Here is a 12,892-nt window from a genome sequence, read left to right on the forward strand (position 1 = left end):
AAACATCAGGTAAGCATCATTGCAGGTAAACAGTGCTAATTTAATACCAAATTAAATGGGTGTTTAATAGTATGCACGTTCTCATTCATAAATGAACACAGTCTGTCTATTTTGTGATGAAACAACTTTGAATGTCTCACACAATGACTGACAATATTCCTAAAATAAAAAACCCAAATAATAAAGATCACATTTAAAACCAATCTGCACAGATAACTGACAGTTCCACACTGTGGAAACGTGCTGGGAATGCGAATACATTGGAGTGAAGTTTGCTGGCAGTTTGTTGCGGAGCTGGTTACGGGTTTTACTCCATTTAAAGCACTTGGTCAATAACTGTTACCACAACAGTAACTTAATTACTGTATGTTGAAATAAAGAGGAATTTATAAGTCCCCACACACTGGGAATATGAACTGCTGGGCTCTTTCTGCGACAGTCAGTGGCAGCCGTCTCCAGTTGGTCACGACGGGTCAGATTCAGTGAGAAGGGTGGGCTGCTTACCCGCTGCCTGAATACCCTGACCAGATTTGGGTCTGCAGCACTGCAGGAATGCAGCGCGAGCTTCTTGTCCAACGTAAAGAACAAAAAGCCCTACATTATGTTGATGAATGCTCTTGCTCACAACGGCATGGTGGCGCCCTGACCACAGAGCCCTTCGGTGTCTGGCTCTGTGGAGTTGGTGTGTTCTCCCAGGGAATGTGGGGCCTTTCTTGCCGGGTGCAGTGGTTGCCTCCCATCATTATTTTTTTCCATTTTCCATTCAATATTTTGATGGAAAGAGACCACCCATCTCTTCACTCCGTCTTCTCGCCGACTTTCTGATAAGAGCGTGTATGTGCTGCGGATGGAGGGCGTTGGTTTTAAATAGCACTGACCCTGCTGTCGTCGTCTTTCTCTCAGTGTGCCACGCGGAGCTGAATGCAATTATGAACAAGAACTCGGCTGACGTGAAGGGGTGCACAATGTACGTTGCCTTGTTCCCCTGTAACGAATGCGCAAAACTCATCATCCAAGCAGGTGAGGAACTGACTGTGTCAGCTTTGGCAGATTTCTAATGCAGCGTGATTTTAAGCATCTAAATATAAATTCGCAATAAGCTCAAATATCCACTTCGGTATTTTTTTTTTGAATGATACCGAGGTGTGTCTCCTCTCTTAGCTTAATTGCTTTGACTAATGATTCTGAGGATATCCTTTCTTTTAGAAGTGCTTCTAGATGGGGTGTAGGGTACAGGAGAAACATGTCTAGTGAATCTAATTACTGTCGGTTTTGTTCTTTTCAAAGGTTCCTTGTTTACTTTGAACAGATTTAAATTAGCAGGGGGAGCTGGAGTGCACATGAACTGACCCCCAGAGGGAATGAGATCTGAAAACTTCATGCCCGTGGGGTGAAAGCTAAAAACAAATGCAGTCGGAGATACCACGGAATTTTGTCATCCGTACTTTCTGTGTAGCTCAGGAACAAATCCCAGGGTTAGCTTTTCTCTCCGCAAATTTATTTTTTTTCTTCATTTTCTCTATAGGAGCCCCTGCTGTTGGTGTTGGGATGCAGAGTCTCTGTAGGCTTAACTTAAGCTGCATATTGAAATGGGATCGAAGTTTCACCCTCTAATCATTAAGAGGGTTGTCGAGCCTCCTTCCCACTGCACAGTGGGGGTATAAGCTACATCTCCAGGCTGTCACGTCATTAGGAAGCATCTTGCCTCTTTCTTTAATGCGTTCATGTTTATTTCACCTCCACTTCTCATTTCTCCATCAAAGAAAAAAACAACTGATTGCAGATACATTTCATAAATCTTGTTAGTATACACATACCAAGATGAAATCTGGTACTCCCAGTAAAATCGCAGTTTACTCCCTGAAATAGCTAGATATCAGCAAAAGGATTGAGGCAACAGCTGTTGTGCATGTGTGGGTGTTCTACTGTACTTTTAATCACTTACTGTATATGCATTTTGGTTTATTTTTATTAAGAAGCTCAATTCGTATTTATATCTAAATTTATTACCGTGTTTTCCCAGCACGCCTCATAGTTCTTACAACTCAAACTTACACTGTGCTTAATTGTGCAAAACATTATTTGTCAAAACAAGGACTCTTAAATTATAGCATTTTGGAAAGACCATGGATCCGAGCTTTTACGTTGTACGGACAAGTAAAATCCTTTAAATACAGCTTTAGGAATTAAATGGGAGCTCATATCTAGAGTGAAAAAGTAGTAGAAAGCTATAGTTAATGGAAAACACAGGAGCACGAGCTTCCTGAATTAAAGAGTACATTCAAACTGAGCTCTGTGTAACTCGGTTTCCAGAAAGCAAACTTTTTTGTAAGGTTTTCAACCCCATTTTATGGGTGCATTTCCTTCAGATGTATAAATCTTTTTGAATCAACTGTTGCTTTAAACATTCTCGGCTTCTAAACTTCATGAGGGAAGCTTGGGGGTTACGTCTGTGCGTACAGAAAAGGAGGGTAGGTGGCGCTCTTGGCTCATTCGTAAGTCAGGAGCTGCTGGTCTTCACCTCGGCGTGTGGAGTTCTTCAGCAAGCCAGATTGAACTGATTTAGAAAAAGGCAGAGGGGAGAAGCCTTTCAAATGACTTGTTTGGAACCGAAGTAAAATGAGTAATGCTGCTTTCAGCCAAGTAAAAAAAACAAAACAAACCCTTTTCAAGTTCCCATTTATTTGTCATTCCAGCCATATACAAATATATAGTGGAACGAAATATCATTCTTTCTGGTCCACGGTGCAAAGACAGACAGGACAGACAGGACAGACATTGTAGACAGGATACACATAGTGCAAATTATAAGACAAATACATCATACAATATACACAACACACTGGGGGGGTTTAAACCCTGTTTCTGGAATTGGAGTGGGTGCAAGTAGATTCCAGGGTGTTGAGGAGCTAAAGCCCAATTCTAGACTTATCTTATTTGTTAATAATAAAATGGTTAGACTCTGAAATGAACACCTATTTTCAGTGGTGATAATAATGTCAGAAATGGGAAGTCTTTGCCAGAATGTAGATCTTTTCCATATTTAGCCTTTGTCATTTTATAGATCAAATCAGGTTTGTTTAGGGTATTTGCTACCTCGTTACTTGGCCTCAATTATTTAAATGCTGTATTTATTTGGACAGATATGATAGGACAGACATTCATTTGAACTTGAACAGGATAAAAATCACGAACTGTCTAAATATGTCAGGGAACGTGTGTTTCTAATGGGCAGGAAAATGATTGGAGTGGCAGATTAATAAGAGTCCCAATAGCCTCATTGAGTTCAGGAGCAGGGTCTGTAGGAGTCAGTTTTGTTCAGTTGATATGAGCTCTTGCTGTAGGTTAGGAGAATAAATTAAGTGAAATTACAGGCCTGTGTGCAGGCAGGAAAAGTATGTGAAATGGTGATTGCATTTTAATGTTGTTTAATTATGCTGTAGTTGCTTTCTCTTCTAATTTGGTGGCTCTCTGGTCCTTTTTTCTCACCCCTCTCCTGATTTCATCCAACACCTCCTATTGTGTTCCCATTAGCTCCTCTGCTCCCTTTGTTTTCCTTAATCCCCTCCTATTGAAATGCTAACAGTGGATCTCTCCTGTTTACAGCTCTGGCAGTATCTTCCATTGTTGGTGGGGCACGCCTGAACGCAGTGCGTCAACCCTAGAGCTGGGGGATGAGCGAAAGGATGAGAGAGTTTTACCCTGAGAAGTTTTTCTCTCGCCTTTTCAGAAACCAGGGAACGTAAATCACCCCCCCCCCCTCGTTTGTGATGGCAGTTTATGGTGCAATTCATACTTTCTATTAGATTGAGAGGACTTTATCCTACTTTTCTCTGCGCTAGATCCCCTGCTGCTAAAAGAACTGCATTTTTTATTCCTGGGAACAAGAGTTTGGCATCCCCTGTTATTTCAGAATAAAAAATGGAAATCTTTTGAGAATCCTAAGTGGCCCATTATTAAAAAGCCCATTTAGGGAACATTATGTCCCTGCTGTTCTGTCCTCATCCAAAGGACAGGTGACTGCAGAACGGCACAGTCGCAGACGAAAGTGAGTCAACCTCCGCTGTTATCTGGCGAGAGATGGACCCCCGAGAGAGAGGGGAGGAATGGGGGGATAGGCAGGTATTTCATCAGCTCGGCCAGCTGGTCCTCCCGTTAATCGATCAGCGAACGCGTACTGTCTCTCATTTCCACCCTCTTCGTATATCGGCGCTGGACATTTCTTCCTTCTGAAAACCTCTTTCCGAGAATGATGCTTGCTCCTCAAGTGTTTCTAAAAACGCAGGAGTCTCTAGTCTCGTAGTTTTACGAAATTAAGTGTGGTTCACATTTTGTGATGGTGAGGGAGAAAAACCTTTCTGGTGGAGATTTAAACTCTTCTCGAGGGGAAACCATACACAAAAGCAAACGTGGGAAAACTCAGCCTTTAGGAATTAGTACAAATTAAGAAACAAAGTCTTTGAAAATTGAACGTTTCTTTTGAGAGACCTTTTTTAAATGCGATTCATTTTATGGAAGATAATCAATATTTTGTAGTGTCGCTTGTTTTTACAGAATCTTTGTGACTTCTGTTGGACTTGGACCACTATATGCTGACTTCTGGATGAAAGTCTGGCTATAAGAAAATCCTGCTGTCTTCCACTCCTAAAAGCTTGTAGTTTTTGTCAGGTGAAGTGTGTCATTTCATTCACTGGGGAAAAATGAGACTTGCATAAATAATCATCCATATTCATAAGAATTATGGAAATTCTTTATGACTTCACAAAGGTCAAAACAGTTGTCTCCCAGTGCCTTCAGCTTGTCACTTATCGTAGTAGTGCCTGTCAGCATTCGCCTCTCGAGGACTTGTAGAAAGGCAACATTCTCGGAGTACTATCATCTAAAAGCACACATCTTGTCACCAGCAGGTCATGAACATCGGGCACAATGAGATATACAAGCATTTGTGACAAGCAGTTGATAACCACAGTGGCCTGAATTATGGTGGTCTTCTTCAAAGAACAAGATGTATCTGATTAGACCGGGAAAGCACTCTGCATATCAGACGTCTTGACGTCTTTGGAAAAAAAAAAGTTTTCTGCATTTTCACAAACGTTATCAAGGACGTACTTTAGGAGCCATTCAGTTAGTCATTTTTGTTTCACGATAGTGGTTTCATACAGTTAGAATATTGATATCCTAGTGTTTAATTTAATTACAATTCCTGATCTGTTGATGGCACTAAGGATGATGGTCGGGACATTGAATCAATTGTAGCCTGCATCTAAACATACGCAGTAGAAGGAGAATATACGTATTGCGAACAGAACAAGCAAATATAATGGTATAGCAAACAAAGAATTGTTAAATTGTAAATTACAGATGTAGCTTTTTTGTGAGCTCTAAAATTAAGAAACAAGGTTTGCAGTCAGTACTTTTGAGGATAAATATGTGACTCGGGTCCCCTCATAGTCTACTGTGTTCAGAAGACTCAGTTGTTTTAGTGTCAGAGTAGGGCGGATTTATTCAATGTGATTGTTCTTTAATTGCGAAAGATCATACACTTTAACGCACAGATGTATTTTATAATGTGTTCTGTTATCTTTTATTTTGTTGTGGATTATACTTTGGTTCAGTTTTTTTGTGCAATGTTTTTTCATTGCCTGCATTGGATGTGCTGAGGCTGACCCTATAGTACCTTCGCACAAGATCGTTTTCATAGACACACCCAGCGGAAGTTATGGGAAAGAAATGCAAGCAAAATTGTATGTTGAGTTATATTTGTTATTTTGTATATTGTGAAAGGTGTCCTGTCCAGGGGGTGGTCCTGTCTTGTGTCCTGTGATGGACTGGTGTCCTGTCCGGGGTGCGGTCCTGTCTTGTGCCCTGTGAGGGACTGGTGTCATGTCCGGGGTGTGGTCCTGTCTCGTGTCCTGTGATGGACTGGTGTCCTGTCTGGGGTGTGGTCCTGCCTTGTGTCCTGTGATGGACTGGTGTCCTGTCTGGGGTGTGGTCCTGCCTTGTGTCCTGTGATGGACTGGTGTCCTGTCCGGGGTGTGGTCCTGTCTCATGTCCTGTGCTTCTGGGATAGGGTTTGGGTTGCTGCAACCTGGACCAGGAATGATCAGCTTTGACACAAATTGATGTTTATTTTGACTTTGTTTATGACTATCTTAGAAACCTACTGCTGCCACCCTAAAACACACACACACACACACACACACACAAGTTTGAATATGCTGCATAAAACTGTAAAGTGTTTTTGTATTTAAAAAGTATCTTATGGTTTTTGCTTAAGCCCCATGAGGAATTGGTCTCCCATAGCAACAGCTCTCACCCCTCAGTGCTCATGCTGAGGGCTTGCCTTTCTCGTTACAACTTTTTTTTTGTTCAATTAATTACTTGTATCTCCCTACAAGGTTGGGCTGAGAAGGTTGCTGCCCTGTGCTTTCCCTTCAGTACAGCCATTACAAAGTTTCCCCACACACAAGGGTTTCCAGATGCCTGCCTGCCAACGATGTCTTTCATCGTTGGGGCTTTTAGTTAGCCTCTCAATAGACAAAGGGTCCCGCTACACAACTGTAGTGCAAAATCACTTCATAGTTGTCGTCGGCACAAAGGAGCATAGAGTCCTACAAGCCAGATCTACACAAATCACCCAGATCCCTTTTAATGATAGTTTCTTGCAGCTCAGAATCACTCAACGTGTTCTGTGTTGTGTGAGTCCCTGCCTCTTGTGTGGATCAGTATGCTTATTAATGTTAAGTTGCATGTGCAGAGTGCACAGTTCAACATGGCTTTTTCTAATTTGCTTGCTGTTGTCTCTGTGTTAAAGCTCCTCTCCCTCCTGTATCGGCTGCAAATCGGACTCGCGTGCTAACTGTGCCGGAATCGAAGTCGTGGATATAGATCTGGGAGAGCGATGGATCTAAAAGGAGTCTCTGCCACACACCACTGCCTACACACGCCCAATTAGTGGCTGTGCCCCTCAGGATGAAGTGCTGCTTCCTGTTCGTGGAGCAGCTCTTGACCCATGTGCATCCATTACCCAAGTTTCCTACGGCTTCTTAATTGGAGAATCTTTTATGGGGCTTCTTAACAAACGCTTTCTTGTTGCTCATTCGAAAGTTTTTAGAAAGTGACGTCAAACCAGACCTGATCTAAGCCCAAGTCGGCTGTTTGTTGAAACAAGATGGTTTTGTCACTACTGTTCAAGGAGCGGTAAACATAAAGACTGATTGGGCTGCAGCTTCCTGGTTCAGTTTTATCTCCGTCTCTCTTAATTGGTATTAAGTTTGCAGCTCTCCAGTATTTGGGTCCGGCTCCTGGCAGAGGTCGGTGTTGAGGTGTTCTAGCTGGGACCTTCATTCCTTATTTCCGTGAGTGTGACTGAGAAAATGCCAACAGGGCCTGGTGATTCATTAGTGTTCAGCAGCCTCAGCCCCTGTAGAGGCTCATAGTTTGTCAGTTGTGGTGAAATTCCTCAAGACTGATGGAGCTCCTTCTATAAACATAGACTGTTATTGCTGTCATTTATTATCCAGTCCAATACTTTACACAGTAAAATATTCTGTTAGCATGTTAGCATTTCTTCTTCATCTTTTAAGCCCATATTATCTCATAAACCGGTTTTGCTTTTACAATTCTTTTGCTGTTGTACTATAGAAATGAAAGCTTTGCATTATTTTGTACTCTCATTTTCTCTTAAGGTCTCTGTAGCCTGTTTTCAGTAATACTGTTGTGTACCATAATATTACTAATACAGTTTTTGTACTAAGCAATGGATTTTATTTGCAAAGCTTAAAAAATGATGTACATGCCTTTGATGCATGCAGTATATGCATCGCACAGTTGCTCCAGTCTGATTTGGATTTTCGCATTTTTGTGTTGATTACAAAAACAAACCCCAATATTCTGTGGATTTAAATAGTTTTTTTTCTGCAGAAAAAAATGAAAAATCCAAATGACAAATAGAGCAAACTACAGGCTACTTTCATCGTGTTTTCCTTTGGTTATATAAAAGGCAATGTCTTAACCTGTGTTTAAAGCTGTATTCAGCAGGTATTATTAGCTTGTAGCTTTATGTCACTCAACACAATAGGACAGTTTTTGCAATTGAAATGAATGAATGTAGGCTGCTGTAGCTTAATATGGGTACCTACAAGCATTCATTTGGCTGCTGCCTTTATAACATAACTAGGCTGAACAAATGTGTGGTTAAAGTTGACTGTATAACATTACTAGGCAGAGCAAATGTGTGGTTAAAAAGGAGTACTTGACTCTGCAGTTTGTAATCCCAGCGCAGGAAGTGACCTTGTGTTTGACCTTTGTTACATTTACTGTTTCCCTGTTGTCTCTTTGGACCCAGTGGGGGAACGGCGCACTTGACTGTACGTTTCATAGACGGAGAGCTTTATGCACCAGTTACCCCCTGATTGGGTCAGGCCCTGTGATTAAAAGATAACCACAGCACTTCCACACTATCTTCTTGTTTTGAATGCTTGACATTTAATTACTTTCTTGGCTGGCTTCTAGCCTCTTTCCCCACTGGGCAGTGGCACGGAATTGTGGTGAGCTTGGGGTGATGGGCCGGAGGGCCGTGGGTTCAAATCCGGGTGGGTAGGAAGACGCCTCTGTTGTACCCTTGAGAAAGGCTCTTCACTCATACTGCTCCAGTAAATGCCCTGCTCTAGGAAAGGGTGCACTCCAGCTCATCACTGCAAATGAGAATTTGTTCTCAATGGGCTTATCTGGTTAAATAAAGAATTGAATTAAAAAAGATAATGGCTGAAGAAAGCCATTGCCACTCTGTGTACACTGCCTGGAAGCTTCTGCTCTCGGCTTTGTGGCTTGTCAGATAATAATTTACTTCTCTTCTGTTTACCTACAGGTATAAAGGATGTGATTTATTTGTCAGACAAGTATCACGATACTCCAGAAATGACTGCCTCCAGACGCCTGTTTAACTTGGCGGGAATTAAATACACGTAAGTCTCCGAAGCTCCGTAAATGACTTAATTTACATCTGTCAGAGCCCAGCGCATCCACTGCCGGCACAAACAAGCTTGACACCGTGGCTCTGACAAAGTGTAAAAAAAAAAAAAAAAAAAAAAAGCTCAACTTGAGGTTTTAATTGAAGTTTGCCTTGCAAGATTTCTTTATTTCGGGGGGGGGGGGGTTCAGATCCATCGATAGTCCTTTTTTTTTTCCAGAGAGACTTAGGATATCGGCAATAGGAGACAGGTTTTTGTGACCCTTGCTGTGCGGTCGAGCAGCCGGAGGGTGGCTCTGTATTTCCGCACGCCCAGCTGTCTTCGTGTGCCACGGAGGAGGGCGGGTGCAGTTCAGGTGATGCAGTGGCAGTTCTGGACGCTGCGGTTTACGGCACAGAGCACCGATCCAGACTGGAACAAAGGCTTGTGTGCACAGACCTCATTTCGGTCTTCCTTTGGGGGGGTTTGTTTCCGATGTGTGGATTTTTCCCTTTTTTTTTTTTCCCCTCGCCCGTTCTCTTTGGGTCCTTCTCAATGGGTTGCGCTCCGGTCTTGAGTGCTGTGTTCTCTCTCTTTCTCTTTTCTTCCCCCACCCCCCCCCCCCCCGTCCGCTCTCCGATGATGGGGCAGCGCGCAGCGGCTTCCAAGCGTGTTATTTCCACTTTCCGGGGGACGAGAGCCGCGTACCCTCGAGATGAGACGCAGAAGATTTTGCCTTCCTTCTCATCACAGCACCTCCTCCTGCAAATTAATAATAGCCTTTGTTATTACATCCAAGAGGAAAAAGTCCCGTTGAGACTCCCGTTTCATTTCCATGGGAGACGAGGGAGAAGGCTATTAAAATTAGAAGCAAAAACATTCAATTCGAGCCCCCTCCTGCCTTCACAAGCTGTCTAGGATCCTGACAGTACACAGCTCACAGCAGACAGCGAACTGCTGTTGAATCCACTCCACCTCTCTGCCTGGAATTTCTAATAATGCAAACTTGGGAGCTGCAGATATTTTGTAAGATTCTAGACCGAATGTGGAAGTCCAACTTTTATAATTGATTTATTTATTTTTTTTGTGTTCCCAATAACGACCTGCATGAGTGAATTCAACTAATTGTAGCTGGCGCTTGTGAGAAGTGTTGTGTTTCACATACCTTCGATTATCCGCTTAGAAGAAGCAGCGATTCTTTCTGGGTTCTTTAATTAACACGTTTATGCTAATATTTCTGCATTTCTACTTCACACAAAATAAAACAGATAGGCTTTATTCAGGATTAATGATGTACTGAAATTCACAAGCAATACAATTCAACACACTTCAGATTCACACATTACTGTTTTTTTCCATGCATGCTTTCTTTCTCATTGCTTCTAGTGATATTTAAAGGCTTGCAGACCTCCACGTTCTTGGCACCACAAAAACTGTTTTCTCTTGTATGAGAGAGAAAACTGAAGTTGTGAACAACAGCTGGCTGTGTATAGTTTAAAATAACTTCAGTTTGTCCCTCAAGGCTTCTGAGCTGACTCAAGGTTGGTATGAGTAGCTTTCACAACTAACTGAATAATTAACATCTGACTGCTGAATATGAACTCCTGTCACCTGTGTACAGTATAATGCAAACTAGTTCACAGTATTTGAGCTAGTTGTTTCAGAGCTTTAGCAGGTCGTAGCCAATTCTAGCCAAGAAATCAAAGGTAGTTTGTCCTCTGAAAACTGTCCAGATCTTTTCAAACACAACATCACCTTTTTTTATTGCTCTTTTAACTGTGATTTATAACATTAACAACTTTCCAAGCACAAACTTAAGTCTCTTCCCTGCTGAAGTTCAGTGTTTGACTTCCACGGCTATTAGGTAAAGATATATTTATGTATACTGCACACAGTCAGAGTGCTGATGGAGTGGAGGCTAGGACTATATCCGATAGGGCACTAAAATACTCACATAAAACTTGGTATGCAAGATATAGAGGTGGCCTTAAGGACACATAGTTGAAATATATAATCGGAATTTTTAAACAACCTTGCCTTGAAAATTTTTTAACCTTGGCTTCATCAGAGACCCACTTCCTATGGTATTATCTGGGGGAAGTTCTTGAATTCTCAATACCACAAGTGGCATCACTTATTGCTAGATAAGAGTATACATTGCATAATCGGACATTACAAGGGATTTATATTAAAGGTCATTATGGTTCCATGTTTAGTCATTTTAAAGGATATGTGAGCTCCACAGAGTGCAAGCAGCAGTAAAATATACAGTTTTTACTGCCCAAGGGTGGAGGCTCTGTTTGGAGTTGTGATCTAGACCTTTGAAGATTAACATGAACCCATTGTAATAGCACTTAATAGTGGGAGTGGGAGTTTAAAACGCAGAGTGGACAAACTGGTTGGCAATTCAGAAGCAAAGGAAATGGGAGCGCACTTAAATTTCGGAGGTGCATCCATACTTTTTGCCTAATTACAAAAAGGACTGTAAGGTCAGCCTTGAATTTTGAGGAAGTGTGGCTCTGAATAAGAAGGTATGCAGTAGTTAATTGAAAGGCAAGATCAAGTGATAGAATTGGAGACCAGAAAAGGACTTCCAGTCAGATGACATATCCGGGCACCGACCCTAGTTTAATCTGAATGCAAATCTGTATTTTTATAAATGTGTTACACTAGCGGCCTCCCAGGTGACTCGGCCAGTAACATTTGCCCAATGAGTATTGAGCTCGGTGATGGCGGGCTCGAGCCTGGGTCGTGTCACTAGCTGACTGTGACTGGGATGCTCCAAACGGAGGAGCGCAATTGGCCGAGCACCGCCGAGGAGAGGGTGGCCCTGGTCAGATTTCTTGGCGTGAGAGAAGCAGCGCCCCCCTGTGGCCTCCGAGGTGCTGGCAGGGGTGCGGTCCTGCAGTCAGCACCAAACCTCTTTGTACGGGGCTGTGGCATGTGAAAAGACTAATGGCGGACTTCCTGTGTCTCACCTGTGCTCGGCCAGGGGGTGCGTAGACGAGAGACGACGAGTGGAACCACCCACATGGCTATTCCTAATCTGCTGGGAATAACAAAAAATAATTGCCAGTTCTAAATCTGAAAAAATAGTGTAACGCTTTGTTCTGTACTACTACCACTACTACTGTCACACCTGACAGCTTTGACAGAATGATAATATAGTAGTTAACATCTGAAATGTTTGTTCAGTACAACTGCCTTCAGTATGCTGCACCGCTGTTTTGTACAGAACCTGTCTTGCTGTTACAGTTATTAGTGTGTGTATGTCTCAAAATTAGCTGCTTTGTCTGTAATTGCTGTACAGATACCATTCAGGTTATTGAATGAAAATAAGAGAGTGAACATCACAGAATTGCAGCATATTGTACCGCACGGTCACAGAGTGTAGTGATGGGTATGCTGTAGCCCCCATTTCCAGATGTTGGTTTACAGAAACCTCCACAGAGCACATCTGTTTTGCAGTGTGAATGGTGCCCTTGTGCCAGATACAACGCAGAGTCTATGCAGCGAGCGACAGAAAGCGTGTCTGTTCTTGCAGTATGAATTCTGACAAGCATATTCGTAGGTGGAATCTTGTAATTTGTGCACACAAAGAAGCAGTCGGAAATGCACTTCATCTTGTTCATTCCTTTCAGTCATAAAGTCAATAGAAGTGTAAAAAAAAATCTCACAGCTTTGTTTTGAAAAACCAAGAACAATAGTGTATCTGTATTGCGGTAGGTAATTGTACAGCAAACCGTTTTGAACACTGAGCTATTTTGAATCATTATTTCTACCTGCAGACAGTGCTCAAACGAAAATCCCTTTGGAAGATGTTGAAAAAGAATCTACCTGACGACTGAAATGAATGTGATTTATTTGCCCTCTTTTATAGAAAGATTTGAAAGCCATCGGTAATGCAATCTTAGGAAATTGAACTGTTCACTGCATTCTAA

The 12,892-nt window shown here is 42.2% G+C and overlaps 1 protein-coding gene across 2 annotated transcripts in view; it reads left to right on the top strand.

Annotated features, from left to right (window-relative positions):
• The window catches only part of dctd (dCMP deaminase), a 29,948-nt gene that overhangs the window by 14,157 nt on the left and 2,899 nt on the right, over positions 1-12,892 (top strand). For both annotated transcript variants that reach the window (XM_088642484.1, XM_088642405.1), the window contains exons 4-5: positions 904-1,020; positions 8,870-8,966. In XM_088642484.1, the coding sequence (XP_088498610.1) occupies positions 904-1,020; positions 8,870-8,966 (214 nt within the window). The remainder of the gene's footprint in view (positions 1-903; positions 1,021-8,869; positions 8,967-12,892) is intronic.

The sequence above is a fragment of the Lepisosteus platostomus genome, chromosome 1 (assembly GCF_059453375.1).
Source record: "Lepisosteus platostomus isolate fLepPlt1 chromosome 1, fLepPlt1.hap1, whole genome shotgun sequence".
NCBI classification, from domain to species: Eukaryota; Metazoa; Chordata; class Actinopteri; order Semionotiformes; family Lepisosteidae; genus Lepisosteus; species Lepisosteus platostomus.